The sequence below is a fragment of the Monodelphis domestica genome, chromosome 5 (genome assembly GCF_027887165.1).
Source record: "Monodelphis domestica isolate mMonDom1 chromosome 5, mMonDom1.pri, whole genome shotgun sequence".
Taxonomy (NCBI): domain Eukaryota; kingdom Metazoa; phylum Chordata; class Mammalia; order Didelphimorphia; family Didelphidae; genus Monodelphis; species Monodelphis domestica.
The window spans coordinates 158,993,603-159,015,199 of NC_077231.1; the positions used below are offsets into that span (position 1 = coordinate 158,993,603).

At 33.0% G+C, this 21,597-nt stretch overlaps 1 protein-coding gene across 12 annotated transcripts in view; it reads left to right on the plus strand.

The window, feature by feature from the left end:
* CACNA2D1 (calcium voltage-gated channel auxiliary subunit alpha2delta 1) overlaps positions 1-21,597 on the plus strand; it is a 648,555-nt gene that overhangs the window by 156,770 nt on the left and 470,188 nt on the right. For all 12 annotated transcript variants that reach the window (XR_008912227.1, XM_056799476.1, XM_056799477.1 and 9 more), the window contains exon 3: positions 288-404. Coding sequence is in view for 11 of the 12 variants with exons in the window: in XM_056799476.1 (XP_056655454.1) it covers positions 288-404 (117 nt within the window). In the remaining variant the exon portion in view is untranslated. The remainder of the gene's footprint in view (positions 1-287; positions 405-21,597) is intronic.

Genomic DNA, 21,597 nt, shown 5'->3' on the forward strand with positions numbered 1-21,597 from the left:
TAGTGTCTTTCCATTCCAAAACCTTGAATACACTTAGCTAAAGGAAAAGAGAACAGCAAAAATAAAACAACCATGCATTTTGACCTAGGGTTTAGTGATTTAATTTCTCATTGTTTGACTTTATAACAGAACAGTCATTATGTTACACAAAATGTAGGTGACAGAAGAAAATGAAGGTTAAAATAAAGATTTCCTTCCTTTACCAAAATAATTAGCCTATTAAATAAATAAGCATATCTATGGTAACTGTTATTTTTCTCAATCCTTGTTATTTTTCTTTCTCTTAGATTTATGTTAAATACAAGGACTTGTATACTGTGGAACCCAACAATGCACGTCAGCTGGTAGAATTTGCAGCCAGGGATATTGAAAAACTACTCAGCAACAGATCCAAAGCCTTGGAGGTGAGTTTATATTCGATTGACTTATTTTCTTCTGTTTCTTAATATGATTTTAATCCTTTGTATTGAATCACAAGATTTAGGGGACATTTTAAACTTTGTGAATGTTTGTCTGAGGCATTTAGGATATGACATATTAACGTTTTCTCACCTTGAATGTACAATGGACATGAACTCAAGATGATTTTATAACTCATGCACTATATTATGTGGTCTTTAATAAAATGATTTTAAAAAAGATTGGGTGAGAAATTAAAAAATACGAGCAGTCAACTGAAAAAGGCTAATGATTGTTCATGATTTAGGAATGCAAATTAATAAAACTTGAGAGTTTGTTGAGTTTACCTCACTTTTAAAGGTTTGTACATGTTTAGTACATGAATTAACCATATTTTTTTCTAAAATTTATTAGTTCTTTTAATATTTTTGGCTATGTAAGTTCTAATGACAGTGTAAGTTGGCACATTGTGTAGCATTCCCCACCACTACCATTTTTGGGCTGTAGTAGTTAACAATCAAGCTAAACAGTGCAATGAGAAAGAATAAAGCATATCTTTGTATGTTTGAATTAGATTGTAATCTCACTGTGGGGAGGTATTGTTCCATTCTTTCCTCTGTAGACTAAACTCCAGAAAGCATGATTAATACAAAATATCTATATATGTATGTATATGTATATTTATATGTATGCAGGCATATATCAAAATAATAAGTGAGGATTGAGAATATGGAAAGTATAGTTTTTTTACTTAAATGTAATATTTGCCAGATTGTATATAGATATAGATACGCGTATGTGAAAGAGATATAGAAATGTTGGATTTTAAACCTGTTTGAATAAAGGAAATAGAAAAAAATAGATAATCACAAAGAAGAAGGATACATTTAATAAATGAAACACTGGTGCTGTATTCTATTTCAAATAATTGCAAGATGACAATATTAATCATACACAAAGAAATAGAAGAGACTGGTCACTTTAAAGACATGTAATTCCTCTAAACATAACTTAAGGAGGCAGGAAATGTTATTGATCATTAAAAGGGTGTAAAGTCTATTTCTATATTTCCTTCTGTGGGTTTTTAGCGTAACAAAGCATGAAAAATGAGTGGTTTGCTTTTAATTCTGCTTATAGAGAATAGTTGGGCATTGGGGCTATTAAATTTTGGTTAGTTGTGAATTCCTCTTACATGGGGGTTCTTAATCTTTTTTTTTTTACTTTCACCTAAACCCCTGTAATACATTAGTGAACACTACAGACTCAAAGGAACTATATTTTATTTAATTTTATAATGGAAGGAATTGCTAAATTTTAGTCAACAGTTAATTAAAATAAAGATGCCATTTTTCACACCAGAATTCATAGGACCACCTATCCACACCCCCCAGGAATCTTTTGACATTTCTTGAGGATTTTTGGTTAAGAACCCTTGTAGTCTAAATATTCCATACTAGGATGATTCGTTTTCAAAGAATAAGAACAAAATGAACTCATCACTAAAGCAATGCAGAAAACAGTTTAATCTTCCTTTGATTCAGGAGGCAATTAAAGCTTTTGCAGTGCCTCCAGGTTTTAGTAATAGCTTACATTTATATAGTGTTTTAAAGCTTACAAAAGCTTTCTTCACAATGGTCCTGAGCTAAATAATATAAGTATTATTATCTCATTTTTAAAGAACTCAGGAGAGGTTTTGTTATTTACTGATGGGCATACAGTTAGTAGGTAATAAAACTGGGAACTGAGCCCACATCTCCTGGCATCAAGTTCAGTGCTATGACCCTCTGATTGCCCTTGCCTCATGCAGTGCTACAAGTATAGCAGGTATAGGAAACTGGACTAAATGTTACTGAGAGATATTTATTGAGGAATTGAACTGAGATATGCTACTAAGATGAGGTGGAAATCTCAATTCTAAGCTCACTTTTCTTTTTCTTTTATTTTGGTCACTATCATCATTTCTCGTATTTTCTATGACTTAAATCACAGCCCTAAATCTTGATTGGTTCATGCTCTCCCAATAGATATAGATAGATAGACAGACAGATGGACAGATAGAAAGATAGATACATAAACAGATTGAGGTATTGAGATAAATAATAGCGATATTCATGAGTCTCAATGTACATGTGGATATTTGGATATATATGCACATATATTTGTATAGATATATAGCTTTACAAACATATATTATAAATTTTTCCTTTTGCAACATTTTTAACTTCTATGCAAAAAAAAATGTTTATGTTAAGTTTGCCCATATCTATAATTCTGCCTACTTATCTGCTTGGACTTAGCCTATTACCCTTTACTAAAAGCATTTTGTATCGCTGTTTCAGCATCTGTCTTGCTATTTTATTGGGCACTTTTGTGTACTGTTATAGCTATCTGCTTTGTCAATTATCTTCAGAAGGAAATTCAATAGAAATATGCTTAAAACTCTGCCACGTATTTCTTTACTTTAAAATATTTTTTTTCAAATAAACATGCTTTTAACTTGGAAATAGTTAAGCCAATATGAATGCATACATAAAAACATTTTGGAAAGCTAACTTCTTTAAGGATCTCTTTTGTGAACAGGTGGCTCTATGATTTCTTCAGAACATGGAAATCTTTCTCTCAATTTAGATTGCAGACCATTCATAACTTAGAAGAAACATTTCTATTTGAGTGTGATGCCACTACTTTGTGCCAGGTTGCTCTTTTTCTTTGCCTCATGTTACTATTGTTCTCTTTCATATATGTACATACATATGTTATTGCATGTATATATGTGTCTGTGTGTGTGTAGTTCCGATATATAGGATGTTCCAAAAATCTTTGTTTAGAAAGATAGGTGGCCTGTAGACAGAAAGACCTGGATTATTCAGCCATCAAAACTTATCAGTATGATCCTAGGCAAATCACTTAACTCTCTTTTCTTGTTTCATCATCTTTAAAATGGGAATGATAATGCAACAACCCAGGGTTGTTGTGAGGACCAAATAAGATAACTGTAGAGTACTGAGTGACATCCGACATTTAGTAGGCATTCTAAATGTTGTTATAATTATTATCAATAATAAAATTATTATAGTTTTAAGCTTCACTAAGACAATTGGGGCACCCAGCAAGTGGGAACTTTCACTCTTGCAGGGCACTATCCGTGAGGAAGTTTTTTCTACAATATTGAAATTTAAAGGCTTGGAGAATTGTCAGGAGTCATTGAGATGCTATTTATTAGGACTTAAACCCATGTCTTCATTATGCCAAGGCTTGCTTTTTAGTCTCCAAACTAAGCAGCCTCTCTTATGGATTTGAAGATTAAAATAGTGCCCGGCACATCATAGGCACTTAATAAATATTTATTGATTGATTTATTGAATCTGACACATTTCTTAACTTGCCACACTCATTTCGAAAAAGTCTTTTCTATTTAAATACCATATCACCCATACACAGTCCTCCTTTAGAAATGACAGCTGACCTTTACAGTCTCTTTGGCAAGAGAAAAAAAAAATTACTTCTTCACAAGTATTGCCAGACACTACTATGCTAGGCTGAAATGTCTTCAAGTGTTAATGAACAATTCCAGAGGGGAAACTGATGCAATAAAACAACCCGTCCTCTAGCAATAGCTCCTGTGGGACAACAGTGAATGACATCAGGTGCCTCATTGTTCACATATCAGCCTAGCAAAGGGACTCCACTGAGTAAATGAAGGTCTCTAGGCTCTTTGCTGAAATAAAGTTGGGGGAAGGTTATCATGAACAAATACTGGTGGTGATTTTTCCCATTATAGCTTTACTTGTTTCCTCTAGGTTGCAAGGGTAACTTTAATTAAAAATTAATGCATCCATTATGAAGCTTAGAAAAATTTCATACACCCTTGCTTTTACTTCAACATCAATGTTCAGCTATTTGCAAGATATCTAGGTAAGAATAACTGAGGGCTTTTAAAACTTAAAATTATTGTTTCTATTGGCTATCTAGATTATTAATATTTGGTGAAAATCTGAATTTTCCCCGCACACTTCTAACATTTCTCTAAGACTTTTTTTTCCAATTTTGTTTCCTTGTTTCTTGGATCCATTTGGTAGTCTGGTGAAGTCCATGGACCTTTTTCAGAGTCATAATTTTAAAAGCAGACAGTAAAATACATAAAATTACCAAAGAAACATATTACAAATTTTGTACTTTGACAAAAATAAAACAAAAAAATTACAGACTGCAGGTTAAAAATCCTTCCTCTTACAATACCAAGGAACTTATGATAAAAAAACACTATGCACATTCAGAGAACGAACTGTGAGGTGAGAATAGAAATGGAGTAGAAAAACATGATCAATCATATGGTTTAATGAGGATATGTTTGGGGTGTTGGCTTTAAAAAGATCACTCTACTGCAAATATGAATGGTATGGAAATAGATTTTTAACAATGATACATGTATAATCCAGTTAATTGTTTGTTAGCTCTGGGAGGCAGGGAAGGAAGAGGGGTGGGAAAAATCAAGAATCATGTAACTATGGAAAAAAAATTCTAAATTAATAAATAAATAATAATCTTTTCTCCTAAAGACTCAGAAAATTGTCACTTTATATTTTAACATAATTTCAAAATTCAGAAACGTTTCTTACAGGACAAATTTTACTTAGAAATCAAGTTTTCCCATTGGGGGTAAAAATGAGTTTCACATTATTTACATGTACATTATTTTTGAAAAAAAATTTATAATTTTTGTTATATCCTGTGTGAATTTGGACCTTCTTTGCATATTTATATGAAATATGTATATATAGGTATATGCATATACATATTTTACTTCATTTATATACAATTATATTTATACAATGATACCTAGATCTCTTTTAAATGTGCATATTTATATATCAATCGAGCAATATGTATTTAAGGAACTATATTGTGACTGATACTGTACTTAGCACAAGGAGGGATATAAATCCAAAAGTAAGATGGCCCTTCCACTCAAGGATTTATATTCTAAAAAAAAAGACTCAATGCATATAGGGAAATAATAAAGAATAGAATTTTGATATCAAGGATTGAGGAGATTAAGAATGGAGCCATCAGTCAATAGACAGTTACATCCTTTCTTTGAAATAACAAGAGGTAGAAATATATGGATAGGAACCTTGTATACAGAACTAGAAGCAAGGGAAATGGTTCGATACAAAAAATGGATAAACTCTTGGTAATCCTAGTTTTTAGCTGGATGGGACAAGAAATCCAATATGTTATCAGCAAGAGATTACAGAAATCATCAAATAAGTAAATTTCTTTTAAAACAGGGGGTAGAGTTCTATAGGGGTACAGATAGAAGGTATATCATTCAACTGAATTATTATTTTTGGCTTACCTGTGCTGCTACTGCCCTTTTCCCTATGATCAAGTTGACTTCACCTAAGTATTTCACTACTCAATAAGAAAAGAATATCCTATGTCAAAGCACCAGATGTATTCAATTCCAAGGTTTTAATTAGAGGAGTATATGGTATTATAACAATCATATTGACAAATATATCCTTATATCAAATCTGTAAGGTTGATGCTATATTATTATCCTTAGTTTACAAATAAAATTGAAAGTGAATATGATTAAAATACTTAACTAGCTATCCTTTAGAGTCTATGTCCACAATCACATCTCCATCAAACCATGTGATCAAGCATTTGTTTTCTTCTGTGTTCCTACTCTCACAATTCTTTCTTTGAATGTGGATAGCATTCTTTCTTATAAGTCCTTCAGAATTGTCCTGGATCATTGCATTGATGCTGTAGAGGAGTCCATTACATTTGACTGTGCCACAGTGAATCCATTTCTATATATAATGTTCTCCTGGTTCTGCTCCTTTCACTCTGCATCAATTCTTGGAGGGCCTTCCAGTTTACTTGGAATTCCTCCAGTTCATTATTCCTTTTAGCACAATAGAATTCCATCACCAACAGATACCACAATTTGTTCTGTCATTCCCCAATTGGAGGGCATCCCCTCATTTTCCAATTTTTTACCACCACAAACAGTGTGGCTTTGAATATTATTGTTCAAATCTTTTTCCTTATCTCTTTTGGGTACAAACCCAACAGTGCTATGGCTGGATCAAAGGGCAGGCAGTCTTTTAGTGCCCTTTGGGCATAGTTCCAAATTGCCCTCCAGAATGGTTGGATCAATTCACAACTCCACCAGCAGTGCATTAATGTCACGATTTTGCCACATTCCCTCCAGCATTCATTACTTTCCATTGCTGTCATGTTAGCCAATCTGTTAGGTGTGAGGTGATAACTCAGAGTTGTTTTGATTTGTATCTCTTGAATTTGGCAGTTACATTTCTGGGTGTTGTCTTTTGAGGATTTAATGTAGAGGGTGATCTATGGACTCCTTTCAATGTCTATTTTGCCCTTTTGTTCAAGAATATCAGAACATTTTTCTAGGATAATTTCTTGTAAGATGAGGTCCAGGCTTCTCTTTGTTTTTTTCCCCTAGGTTTTTAGGTAGACCTATGATTCTCAAATTGTCTCTCCTGGACCTGTTTTCCAGGTTCATCATCTTTCCATTGAGCTATTTCCTGTTTCCTTCTATTTTGTCATTTTTTGACTTTGCTTTATTCTTGCTGTCTTGTGAGATTGTTAGCTTGTACTTGCCCAAATGTAGTCTTTACAAATTTGTTTTCAGTTATGATCTTTTGATTTTCCTTTTTGGTTTGGTCTAACCTGCTTTTCATGGCTTCTAGGAGGTCAATTCTGGTCTCCAATTTGCTTATTTCATGTGATTTCTGTGCCTCTTTTTCTAAGTGGGAGATTGCCTTTGGATTACTTGAATTTCTTTCTCCCACTTTTCTTCCCATCATACCTCCATCTTTTATACTTGGTTCTTTAACTCCAATTTGAGTTCCTTGAGTGCTTGTGACCAGTTTCCATTTTCATTTTGGAAATTTTGGATGAGTTTGCTTATTTATCACTCTTTGATGTTGCCTCTTTACTCTGCTTCTTTTTTCCATAGAAGTTATCCCATGTCAGAGGCTTTCTCTGTTGTATTTTACTTTTTTTTTGGGGGGGGGGTTGTAGTTCTTGAATGTTGGTGGGCATTGCTGTTTTAGTTTTAGCTTCCCTTCTCAGTCAGAAGTATGAGTGAGGAGGGCATGCAGCACTCATAGAGCTGTTTTTGCACTGAGTATATTTTTCCAGTCTCCACAGCCCCTGCTGTGGGCAGCCTGTCTCTGTGCTATCTGTTTCTGTGCTCTATGGGTCCCAAGTATCACTGCCAAGGCTTTGTACTGTCCTCAGGGGAAGACTATGGTGCCCTCAGCCATCTCCCATGAATTTAGAGATTGCCCCAGCCTTTGCTCTGACTCTGGCACTGTAGGTGGGGGGGGGGGCGTTGATCAGCTCGCACGTTAGTAGGTGTAATTTTACCCCCTTATAGTTTGGAAATGCCTAAACCCTGCCTACCTTCAAGGCTGTGCCCTACAGTAGAGCCCACTTCCTCATCTGATTTTGATTTTTGTACTTTTGAGAACCTTTGTTGTGATCAGTAGTAGGAAGAGTCATGAAGTTCCTTGTACATTGTAGCCATCTTAGCCCAGAAGTGGGAGATGCATTTCTAGGAAAGCCAGTAATATGTTCTCTTCTTTAGGAATGGAGAGACTCCACAATCATAGCAGTTCATTCTTGTTTTTATACTTATAGTCAAGTAATTCTGTTTTACCTGACTTACACTAGTATAATTTAAGCCCATCATTTGTTATGGTTTGTCTTTTGTTCACATAATTAAAAAAAAGACTTTGTTACTGAAGACAGCAACAAAATCACACCTTAAATCCTTCTGTAGAATCAATAACATATGGTCTTCTATTGAGAGGCGTTGTGTGTCTTGGAGGCAGGAAGTTCTGTGTTCATGTCTACACATTGTAATTATAGGCCATGTAACCATGGCAAATCACTTAACCTCTCAATTTCTATGGTAACTTTATAAGGCTAAATATGTTATCAGTATGAATCAGTAGTCGGCATTTTCATAAAGGGAATTTACAATGCATGTAGAATCACAGGTTTAGATTGAAAAACAAAAACAAATAAAACCTTTCATCATGAACCTATTGTCTATCTCTCATATTCTTAGCTTTCTTAATTTTTTCCCCAAATCCCTGTAAAGTATGATAACCAAAAAGTAGATAAGGTACTTTGATGAATAATTGACATCAATGGTATAGCAACAAGCTTATATCTTTACATTTTATATTTAGTTGAACCAGCTGAATCCTTTTTTGGGGCTGTCTCAGAAAATATATTATTTACCAAAGTACACTACTTTTTAAGAAGTATTTTTGATATAGTTATTACTTCTCTCTTTTGTTTTAAGTAATTATATTTCTGAGAGTCATACATGAGAATTAACTACTTGTTTAACAACTAAAGAATACTAAATGTTTTTACATGTGACAATTTCTTTCAAAAATAATAGCTGTATATTAAAATGTTATGTTACAAAATCCTAATTCCCCTGACTTGTCCCCAAACAAACAAAACTTAGTATCATAGAATATTCTGTCTAGAATTTTGCAGTAATTTCTATCAATATAATAAGTTCAAGTTTGTGTTGTAAAGGCAATAGATTGATTGTTGCTTTCTTTAATATATAAAAAAGTTGCTAGAGATGCAGTTACAGTTTACAGATGCAAATCACAAATCACATCTTTCTGTGATGCTCATAGGTACTAGCAAAATGCCAAAACTCTGCACAGTTGCTGAATGTCTCTATTGTCTCTTGCCCTTATGTAATTGGTTAAGTGGGATTTAAGATGATGTTAGTTTTACCAAATCATGGTTGATAGTGCAGCATTAATAGCAATATTTTGTAACTTTATCATTGTTCTAACTGAATTTAGAATGACAAAGCCTTCCATGAGTTTATCTACTTTTAGTTCTAAGTTCTCATCTTTAAAAAATTAACTGTTTTTTTTTTAATTTAATGTGCCATGTGGGAATGTTTAAGCAACAGATTTTAAAGCCTCTGATTGTTTATGCTGTCTTTTCTCAGGAAACCTAGGCTCAGATGTCAAATAGTAAGTAATGATACTTCATATCCAATAAGAGGGTATATGTAAGAGAGGATTCACTGCCATCTATATCACTGCTTATGTCATTTTTTAGTGGCACAACAACATAATAAGTGTCTGCTTGAATTGAAAAAGGACAATAAATAACACATTATCATCATTCAGCTGTCCAGTATGATGTAAACGTGTCCAGAGTGGTTTCCTTCAAGATGTCTATGCTTTGGATATTTTCCTAGTATTTCTTAAAAAGTTGTGATCATTTTGCAGAAAAATTCACTTGCACACATTTTACTTCAATGCAGATCTGCATTTCATAATGCTGTTATTCCATCAATGGGAACATTCTTTTCTAAGGGCTAAATGATCTCTAATACAGTACGTAATTCCTGGGGGCTTGAGTAGTGAACTTGGTCTTATTTTTCCTAATTAAATTCAATAGTAATTCTATGAAGAACCTAAGTAGTTAAGTACTCTTTAGAGTTTTAAAAAAACATTTTTATCCTCAGAAATTCTCTTTTGGGAGGAATCTTTTACTCTTTCTGAGACCAAAAATTTGGTAAATTATATCACAGTTCTCAAATGCCTTTGGCTTTCTAAAGATTAGAAATAGGGTTATTATGCCTTACACTAAACACACTGATTTTAATATTACTTGTGAGGGCAATGATACTACAATATTTGAAAAGTGGTTAAGCACATTATGCCATTTCCCTATGAGGCTTCATTTCTATACAATTTAAGTACTTTCCTTATGAGATAGACTTTCACAGAATGAGATAGTTATCTTGTCCAAAGTCATCAGTTTAGCAACAGAAAGGTTGTGACAAAATAATCTCTGTCACTGACCATGTGTTCAACAATTTATCAATAATTTTTATCATAACATAGAAATGATTATTTTGAATTGTCAGATCACAGAAAGCCAAGACAGATAGCTTAAATAGTCACATAGTGTGATGATTCAAGTTTCAAGCCTACCATATATTAGATGACAGAAATTAGGTTAAAAAATCTTGTTTGGAGTGACAATCTTGAAGCAAGCTAATGAAATTAATAATAATAAATACCATGGCTTAGATTTTGGCTAAAATTCCATATTTATGGAAGTATAAAATTTCAGAGATCTCATTTAATATATAGAAAAGCTCTGAGGTTTTAGATGATTTCTATTTCAACATAAGCCAACAATATCAAAAATTCTATGGAAGGTGTGCAAATGTAGGTTCCATTTATAGACAAAAGAATCAAACAAAACTCATGCAACCAAGATTAGAAGGGAAGCAACAAACTATGGGGAAATTTTATAGCAAATATCATTGAAAATGCCAAATTTATTAAATACAAAGCATTCCCCAATTGAGGAATGTTCAAAGAATGCAATTCTTGAAAGAAGAAATCTTTTTCATATGAAAAAATGCTCCAAATCAATGTTAAGTAGATAAATGCAAATTACAATTCTGAGGCACCTAATCATACCTAGCAAACTGGCTAATATGAGAAAAAAGGAAAATGATGAGTGTTGGAGAGAATGTGGAGAAAGTAGAACACACATGTTGGTGGTGGAACTGTGAACTGATATAACCATTGAAGAGAGCAATTTGGAACCACACCCAAAGGTTCAGCAAACTCTGTATATACTTTGCCCCAGAAATTACACTATTATGTCTATATCCAAAAGAAATCAAATTTACATGGAAAGGACTTATTTGTATCAAAATATTTATAGCAGGGTTTTTTTTTTATGTGTGTGTATATGTATGGTGGCAAAGAAATGGAAACTGAAGGGATATCCATTAACTGAAGAATACCTGAACAAGTTGTGGTATATCAGAAAAAAATATTTACAATTTTATTGATGTGTAACATGGAACAGATTAATTTTTTTAAAACCCGAAATGATAGAGTCCATTTCAAGAAGGTGCTAATTAAAATACGAACTTTGCTAACCAGGACAAATACGAGTTGTTGTGCCCTCTGCTCTCATTTTAGAAGGAATAGAAGCAAACTAATTTACATACAGTAAGAATGTGAAAAAAAAACAGTGTTTTAAAAAATAAGAGAAACTGGATGGAAAGATTAACCTGGAAGAAGACTCAGTGGGAATCAGATGGTTATTTTCAAATATCTGAAGTACTAATTTGTGGAAAAGTCATTAATCTTAAGCAATTCTTGATATAAAATTGGGGAAGAGATCTCTATAGAGTTTAAGTAAATGCAAGAGTGTAATCTAAAATAAAGTGGAATAAATAGATGAAGGATTTTAAATGTCTGATAGGAATGTTTCTATTTCTTTTGTGGGTTGAGAGGCAATGTGAATAGAGTATTGAATAGTGAAGTAGAAAAATCAGATCTGGATGTTTTTGATTAGGATAGGCTGCAGAGGGGAAAAACTGGAGGAAGAAAGCTGAATTACAGAGAAATTAATAGTATCCATGTGGAAGGTAATGGGGATTTGAACTATGATGGAAGCAACAACATTAATTTAGGGTGGATGGATAAAGAATTTACTGTGAAGATAGAATTAATAAGACTAAAATTTATGTGGAAGATTGAATAGGGGAGGAGAGAGGGAGGAGGAAAAGTTTTTGTTTAACTAAAGTGGCCTGTTAACTACTCTATCTGCTCCCTCATCTGATTCTATGTTATTCTAACATTGGGCATTATCATATTCTAGATCATAAAATATGTACATGTCATACCTCCACTTAATTTTTAGCTCATTGAGCAGTATGGTATAGATTGTGTTGTTTTTATCTTTGAATCCCACCTGCCTAGAACTGTTACTTTGCACACAGTAAGGACTTAATAAGTATTTGTTGAATTGAATTTACAAAAATTGAATGGACTTACATCAGACTACTCTACCTTGTAGAGTTCTTAATGTTCTCTGATAATATGTTCACATATAAGCTCCATGTCTGAATCCCAGTATTATAGAAAGAATTGTCTTAATGCAAAGGAGTTTGCATGAAGTATGATCCAATAACCACTTAAACAATATCTTTTGATCCAAATTTGTAAGAAAACCTTCCTCTCCAACATTTTTGTCAGTAAGGACTTTTTTTTCAGATATTTCAGACAGTAATACCTTGTAATGTGTGATAGACCCAAAAAGGACACTCCAATCACTCAGCTATAATTGTAATTTATTACTGTGCCTCTTGTTGGTTAAAATATTCCTAGTAAGTTCTTCCTCCACAAAATTTTGGGCCTTATTCATAAGCAGAACAATCTAAAATGAATAATTTCTTCAAATCAAGTTTTTAAAAATTATATGTTATTAATGTGCTTTCTCTTTCTTGGCCCTACAAATTTTTAAATATTTATACTCATAAATATTTAATGCATGCCACAACGTAAATGTTTAATACATGCCTTGTCTATTGATTTACTATATTTTATTACTAAAATCCTCTGTTAACCAGAATTTTCAATGAACTAAGATAATCTAATGAGTTTATTTTTTAATTTACTGAAAGAGAAACTTCCAATCTGATATTTAACAGAAATCTATTGTTTCAAAACACCTTTAATAAGTGTGCTAAAACTGAAAAATATAGGATCTCTCTCCCTAACAATATAGTGATTACTTTTTTCAAGATCAAAACCCACAACCACTACACTTTACTTTTAAGAGCAAAAAGCATATATTGGCCTCTGCTGGAATAAAAAATAATAGATTTTGTGAATGTCTGTGCTTTTGACCTTAGAAAGGAGGATTTTATTACATCGTATACCACATTTTGGCAAAATTTACTATTTTAAAAATCCATTCTGTGTTTCCCAACAAAAAAAAATAGATTTAATAAAGAAATTCAACTTCTGCCTCACATAGACTTTTGTAAAGAATAAGGTTAGTAACTCTCAGCAAAAGAACCATTTCTTCTAAAATTGTCAGCTAGCTAACATTGAGTTCAATATCATATTTTTTAAAGTTTATTTTTATATTTTTTCTAAGCTAATAGTGTAGTAAGGTGTAAGGGTAAAAGATGATATGTGTACTTGGGAGTCATTTTAATTTTTTTTTTCCGAATGGACTGTTCAAGTTAAAATTGTGACTTCAGTGATAATGTGCAATTAGTCAATGGTGTAATTTCATGTAATGTAGATTATTATTTCATGTAATTTGAAAATAAATGAAAAAGCTGCTTCCTTTTACCTGAAGATTTTGTGCCTTTTAGGTGGTAGACCTACAGACCTTTGAGATATCATCAAAATTGACTCTCTTGACTTGGTGCATCACAGATGGAAGAAAGATGTTGCCTATTTAATGTTCCAGATATATGGGGGACAGTTGTAGGTAGCTTTGAATAGCACTCTAAAGGTCAGCACCTTCTTAGTTCAGACTTGGTGTTGGAATGAAATGAGGCATTCACAAGTTATTGAAGTTCTGAAAAAGGCAGAGGTTTTCTCTGCCCTAAGCAGCAAAAATGTGCAAGGACACACACTAACACTTAGCTTCTTTGGACATGACCTGTGTTGTCTCTACCTGAAAACACTTCTGACCATTATGTTCTTTAGCCTTTGGTGACATTTATTAGATGATATCCCCCAAGTCTGCAAGACACAGATTGTACCTGGCTTGTATACTTGGACTTTTTATGGCTCTAGATGATGTAGAAATTTTAGTCAATTAGACCCCCGGAACACTTTGTCTTGGGTCTACTCCATGTTGGCAGAAGGGATAGGAAAGAGTCATAACTGGAAGCTTTGTCTTATCACAAACATGAAACAAAATTTTCTTGAAGATTATATTCGGTAATAATTAAAACAATTTCTTTAAAAATACTTTATAATGTAAACTTTTCACTATTATGTTCTTTCTTATAATTTTAATCAGAGATGTTACTATGCTGTAACTCAGATGCTGCTATTTTAAAGAGTTGTCTTATGAAGGAGAGATTAGACTTCTTAGGCCCCAGAAGACACAATTAGGAACTATGAATAAAAGTGACAAAGAAACAAATCTAGATTTTATGTCAGAAAAAAAGTTCTTAACAATTAGAGTTGTCCAAATACTGAATGGATTGCTTTGAGATAAAGTGGTTAAATTCTCCTTCATTTGAGATATTCAAGCACAAGTAGGATGACCATTTGATGGTTTTATTCGTATTCACTAGACTAGGTGGCTACTGTGATCCCTTCCATTACTATGATTCTAAAATTTTATGATTCCATTGTAAGAGTCATTCCATCTCATTCCCCTCCACTCTATTTAATGTAATTATATGATTTTATGTGTAATGGTTGTTCCTATCAAGGGCTTTGGTTAGCTTCTTTGATTATTAGATCACCCATTTCCTTTTTGACACAAATGGATTACCAACTCATAAAAGATCACAGTGTGTGACCATTTTATTTTAAACTTCGTATTATGTAACTACCCTTGCACTTAATGCCTTGCAAATAGAATTGGTACCCTTTGTTTACACTAAGAAAAAAATCAAATCTCCTCATTAGTTACTATGCACATGAAGTTCAAAGGGTTCATTAATTATATCGATGTAATGATTTAGATTTGGATTTTAATCATGTTGATAGTTGAGGTTAATATTAAGGGACTATTGTTATTTTTAGTTTAAATGTAGAAAACCCAGAGCCTACATAGTATTGAGTCACACTATAATACAAAAACATCAAAATTAATTTAGATAGACTTCACTGGTCCTTATCTTAGACTTAGAAGCGGAATATATTCTGTTTCCATCTTTTTTGATGGTGAATGGGGCCAAATTTAAAAATTTTTAAAAGATCCTCAGTAGAGGTTTCACACAGTTGATCTGTATGAAACCTGAATTTTAACTTTCTCTTATGCTTTATTTACAGGTAGAGGTCTGGAATTAATTGGTTCAGTCACAGTTGTTCTGTTCAGAAACATAAGGAAAGCTTAACTAAAGCCAAACAATTAAAATAGTGAGAAATTCGGTAGATAGAATATAATAAGAATAACCAGACCTTGAAATAAATCAAGGAGAAGAAGAAATACCTAATTATAGTTACTACTACAGACACACCAGTAATTCATTATAGGATGAAAGAAGGTGAAGCATGGAGGGCAACTAAATTTATATTTAATGGGAGTGTATAAAGAAGTTGGCAGCAAATCTTAACATTTTGTCTCTTCCTAAAATCTATGGTACCTAAATGCATCTTCAATTCTGCCATTTCAAGAAGAATTATTTATCAGATGTTATTAATTATGGAAAGTGAAGTCAGTCAATCTTGGGAGATTTTACCCATGTGAGGGGATATTTAAATTGATTCTAGGTACAGGGCATAAGTGGTTAGTATTCATAGAAGCCATACCAAAGACCAAGCCAAAAAAAAAAAAATCTGGGCTGCTCAGTGTTGCTGGGATTGCATTATCAGATTTCTCTTTGCTAAATATCAGTATCTTGTCCTCATCTGACATTTCTCAGTACTTGCTCAGATCACGGTGGGGAGCTAAATCAGCATATTAAGAATCAGCAAGTGGCACCTGACGCCTGCTCAGAGAGAAGTGACTGTGTTTTTAGTTACCTCAAAGACTTTCAGCTGCTCTCCCCTAAGTATTTTAGACATGTTCACTGATGAGAAACATTTCCCAGCTGCACAGAATGAACACATGGAATAAATACTAGAAGGAGGACAGTTTTAAAGACTTAAAAGCAGCTACCATCAAGGCAGGCCATACTTTTCCTTTCAACAGCATGCACACTGGGGAACTATCCCTGTGGTCTCCTAGCATTTTATTGTCATATGAGTAGGCGTCCATTATAGAGGATACTGGCAGTGGACCTTTTCCCTTCTGTTTAGATGACAGTCGTAATTCCCTACTTCTCCATTTAGTGCCACCATTGAAAGAAAAAAATATCCTAAATGTTATGGACTACAGTACTTTTTTTCTATTTGCCTAAGTTTATATATATATATATATATATATATATATATATATATATATATATATATATATATATGCATATATATATGTATGTATGTACATATATATGCATATATAGGTATATGTAGGTGTGTTTATATGTTTAAATTATTATTATAATTAACTTTTATTTTCAAAATAAAAAATCAATTTTCTCTCCCTTTCAGCTTCCCCACACTAAGGTTTGGAAGAAAAAACCTTGTAACAAACAAGCATAGTGAAACAAAACAAAACAACTACATTGTATCCAAAAAAATTATGATTTATTTGGTACGCTAAGTCTACCACCTCTTTATTAGGAGGTAGGGAGTCTGATTCATTAGTCCTTTGAAATCATAATTGCTCATTGTATTGATTGAAGTCTTATGACTTTAGAATTTTATTTTTGTTTTTCTCCTGGTTCTTGTTTAACTCTGCACTGATTCTTAGAAAATTTCACAGGTTTCTCTGAAACCTTCTCTTTCATCATTTCAAATAGAATTCAATTTCCTTCATAAACCAAAATTTCTTTAGTCACTACACAAATTATTAGAATATTCCTTACTTTCTCTTCTTTGCCACTATAAAAATAATTTCTTTAAGTATTTTTGAGCATATAGGTATTTTCCATTTTTCTTTTTATCTCTTTGGTATTTAAGTCCAGTGGTATTATTATTGGATCCAGGGGGTATGAATATATGTATGTGGTTATAAATTTGTTTATATATTTGCATATGCATGTGTATGACAGCACATGTTTGACAATTGTGCTCATTGAACATTAATGGCTAATGGGAGAGAAGCTTTTTTTCTCTATATAAACATATATAGACATGTTTGTATAAATCATATAATACACATTTATACAATTATAAATTCTACTATAATGAGATCATTTTGTTAAATTCTATCATTTTGGGTGACTCTTCAAATGCGCATTGTGCAACTCATTTTGGCATTTAAATCCCTTATTCTAACCTACCTTTCCAAACTTATTTCACATTCTACTCCTTCTCCCCAATAAAGTGAACCCTGCCATGCACTTTGTTCTAAATTGGTCTAGTCGTATTCCCTAAGCATAACTTTATGTCCTCTGCCTCAGGATTTTGTACAGAGTCTTTGAAATGCTCTCCCTCCTTATCTCTCCATCTTAGAATCCTTAGCCCTCTTTTAATGGCCAGCTCATTGATGCATATCAGTAAGAGTATGGTATCCTGGGAAATAGAGATGAGAGAATGAATATGAAAATCCTCACATTAGTTCTGAGAACGTGATGGCATATTTCGCTGTCTCTGAGTGACTCGTCTAAGTATGATCTCTGCTGCTAGTTAGACCTAGAGACTGGACCAGAGGGAAAGGCCAGCACTTTGGAAAGTAGCAAACCACATTGCAAATTTTAGCATATTCTTTTGCTGAAGTATTCACAAAATAATATACCAAATTTCCAAATGATGGTGTACCCTTTTGAAGCAGAAAAATAACAGATCTGTTTACAAAATTAGGTCACTCTCTGGAAGTTTTCTAGTCCTTAGCATTACTTAATAATTCTACAGTTTCCCAACTATTTTCTCCCAATTGTTCCTTGCACACCATTAGTCTATGAGATACTTTATGTAGACCTTTGTGCTGACTATAGAACAACAAAGAATATGGTTTTTTTATAGAAACCCTCATTATTCTCCTATTTGAAAGAGTGTGATGCAAACAGAGATTTTTGTATTCTTAGAGTCTTTAATGACCATCGTGTATAGTTGGTTCAAGATTAAACATGCTTTTGGTATTTGAGCAAAAATTCAGGTCTCTAGATAATGATAAAATTTTAATGGAGACAAATGCAACTTTTGCTGCTTTTTTTAAAATGAAAGTTTTACTGAGCTATAAAATAACAAAGAAACAAATGACATTAAATCAAATGAAAGTATTCTGTAGTCTACTCTAACTTTCTCTTAGATGTAGGAAGTCTTTCATTCTTTGGAATAGAGCAGTTAAAGAAACACAATTGTTTTTAGGAATATAAAATAAAGGAACCATGCTTGGTTTATATTTTTATTTGTTCAAAGCTCTTGGAATTGAATGTTGGTTTTCTGTAGTAATAGATTTAGAAATGGAAAGTATCCCAAAGCTGACCTTGTAGAGCTTTTCTTTGTAAATGAAAGTCTCAGATACCCAAAGAGGGTAAAGAATTGAAAAGAAATAACATTTGCTGGTGTGTGTGTGTGTGTGTATGTCCCCAAAAATATATCCTGGGCTTTAGCCTGAGGCACAGTGGATAGAGCTCCAGGGCTTGTATTCAAATCTGTTATGAAACACTTTCTAACTGCTTGATCCTGGGCAATTCACTTAACCCTGTTTGCCTCACCCTTGCAATCTGTCCTAATGTTGTTATAAAGACAGAAAGTAAAGTTTAAAAAATAAAATAGAGTCTCTGGAATATTACATGGGTAAGAGCCATATAGACAATGTGTTGGTTGTCCTTCGTATTTGAAGGTAAAAAAAATGGCTCTAAGTGTTATCTTTTGACTTGTGGGTGAACTGGATTGAAGTGAGGTAGAATTGCAGTCATCAGCCTCATCTCTCTTCCAGTAATCCAAGTCCAGTGGCAAAACAAACATCAAGTTGATTGATATGGTTTGGATGCAGTGTATACTTGGCTTCTTTGTAGAGCAACAATGATGTCCTTACTGAATTCATAGACTGGAGCATAGTGGGTTAAATGAGTAGGATTCTGTAACTGACCCCTAGTAATACCCAGCAGCCAGAAGTAAAAGTAGAGAACATTTCCAAGAAGGTTTGAATGTGATCAGATCCTCAGAAGTGGGAAATCAAAGGAAGAAAAGGAGATTTCTGACCTAAAATGTCTATATATCACTTTAAGGTTTACAACGTAGTTTTCTCATGACAGTCCAGGGATAGGCAATATAAGTATTATTTTACAGATGAAGAAATGAAGGTTTTAAAAGAGATTAAATTAGTTGCCCAGAGTCATAGCTAGTAAATTGTAGGAGCCCAGAAACAGACCCATATATCCTGATGAGCACTCATTCTTTACTCTGCAGACTGGGTGAGAGACTAGGATTTAAAAGGTAAGGATCAGGTTTGTTTGTATATCAGTCAATCAACAGGCATTTATTAAGCACCTACTACATGGCAAGCACTCTGCTTAGCAATAGAGATACAAGAGAAAAGTAGAACAATTCTGTCTTCAAGGAAATAGATTCTAAAAGGGAAAACAATGTAACCACAAATAGGTAAATAGATAGTCAATTAAAAAAATAGATATAAGCTTACCTTGAGATGGAGGAGAAATTTTAAGGTACTAACTGCCAGAGAAACTAGAAAAAGCTTCATGCTGGATATAGTGTAGAAAGGAAATAAGACTGACAGTTTGTGGGGCAATAAATATAACAATAGTATTTGATCTGAATCTTACTGAAAATGAGATTCCAGGAGATAGCCAAGAAGGGGAACACTCACTCTAGCTATGGGGGAAAGCCTAAACCAGGGCATAGAGACAGGAGATCATCTATTTGCACAAAACACCTCATACTCTATTTGAGAAAGAATAAGAAAATTATTTTCCTCCCTTGTATCTGGTATGTACATAGTTGTTTGCATTATTTTCCTCCTTAGAAGGAAAGCTCTAGGCCTCTGGCATTTACTAGCTGTGTGACCACTGAGAATTAACTTTCTCTGTGCCTCTGGCAGCTGTCTAGACATCTTCTGATCTACATTGGTGAGTTCTCAGTCTAGAAATTCCCTTGACAAAAGCAAATGTGTATGTAGACACATATGTGCATATATGTACTAATTCTTCAATTCTCTAAATAAACTCATTCAGAAAAAGACAGAATTGATTTTTTCTTTTTCAGTCTCATACTTTATCTCATGTCAGCTAAAGATTTGCCACTTAAAATACATTTCATATAGTCACAGATTAAGTGAATGTTATATGAATATGTTAATTCAATGAACAAAGGAAAGTGAGAATTTAATGAGATTACATAGAAAAGATAGCATGGAAACTGGAGAAGACCATCATTCAAACAAATTCTGTGAAAGGATATAGGGAGATAATCTTACATTATAGTTAGTAAGTCACAGCATAAAGGCCTAGAGAAGAACAAGAGGAAAAGACATCACAATATTTAATGTACTGAATATCAGTAATTGAATAGACTCAACATTACAAAGCTGGAAATATTTTATCCTCTTATACTTCATATATAAGCAAACTCAGACCAAAGGGTTGGTTAATATCATGAGAATTCAAAGAAGAGTTCAAGAATCTTCTGATATATATATATATATAATGTATATTATTGTATGTTTTCCCAAACTAAAAAAGGCATCAATGCTGTTTGGGTATTTATAGCTCTTTATTACTTGAAACATTTAAAATAATCCTTTTTTCATAGGATGGGTAGTCAATGATCATGCAGTGGGTCGATTTAAAGGTTTGTAATACCTACAAACATTTCTTTGTATTAGATTGGTTTTTCCTAATATCCTCAGTGGATTTCTCTCATCAGGACTGCATGTTCATAATGATTTCGTTTTAAATGTATTTTAAGTGAAAGGTTTCTTATTAAAAACTTCAATCGCACACTTCTCAGTTGTAATTAAAGCCACCCCAAGGCAAGACATTTTATTCTCTGTACATATAACATGAATAATTAGGGTAAATCTGAGTGTTCATGTATTATTGGTTCTTATTATGCAATAAGGGTGTTATGAAGGTGAGTAAATTAATAATTATCTTTAAGATTGATTATTCTCCCTTCTTCATATGAAAATTCTATATTCTATCCTCCAGCTCTTAAAATATAATATACTCATAAGAATGTGGTGGAAAATGAACCCTACAATGCCAAGAGGCACAGAAATATTGGTGACAGCCATAGCTAGATTAAAAAGCTGAATTGGATATATGAAAATGTAATCCCAGCAAGAAATGTATCTACTCCGCCTTGGAAATCTCCTCCTCCTCCTGCTCCTCCATACCCCTTTTTAAAGAATGCTTCTATCTCAATGATCAAAAAGAGCCTGAGAACTTCAGGCTCATGATTCTCTTTGAATATTAATAAAAACAAAACAGGATGTTTAAAAATTGATCCATCTTTGAGGTTTGTTAGCTTGTAAAATGTATGTTCTTTTATTCTCCATCTTCTAAAAAGAAACTAGAAAAACATAGCTTCAACTAGGTAAAAGTGATCTAGAAAAAACAAAGCAAATGAAAAGAAATGT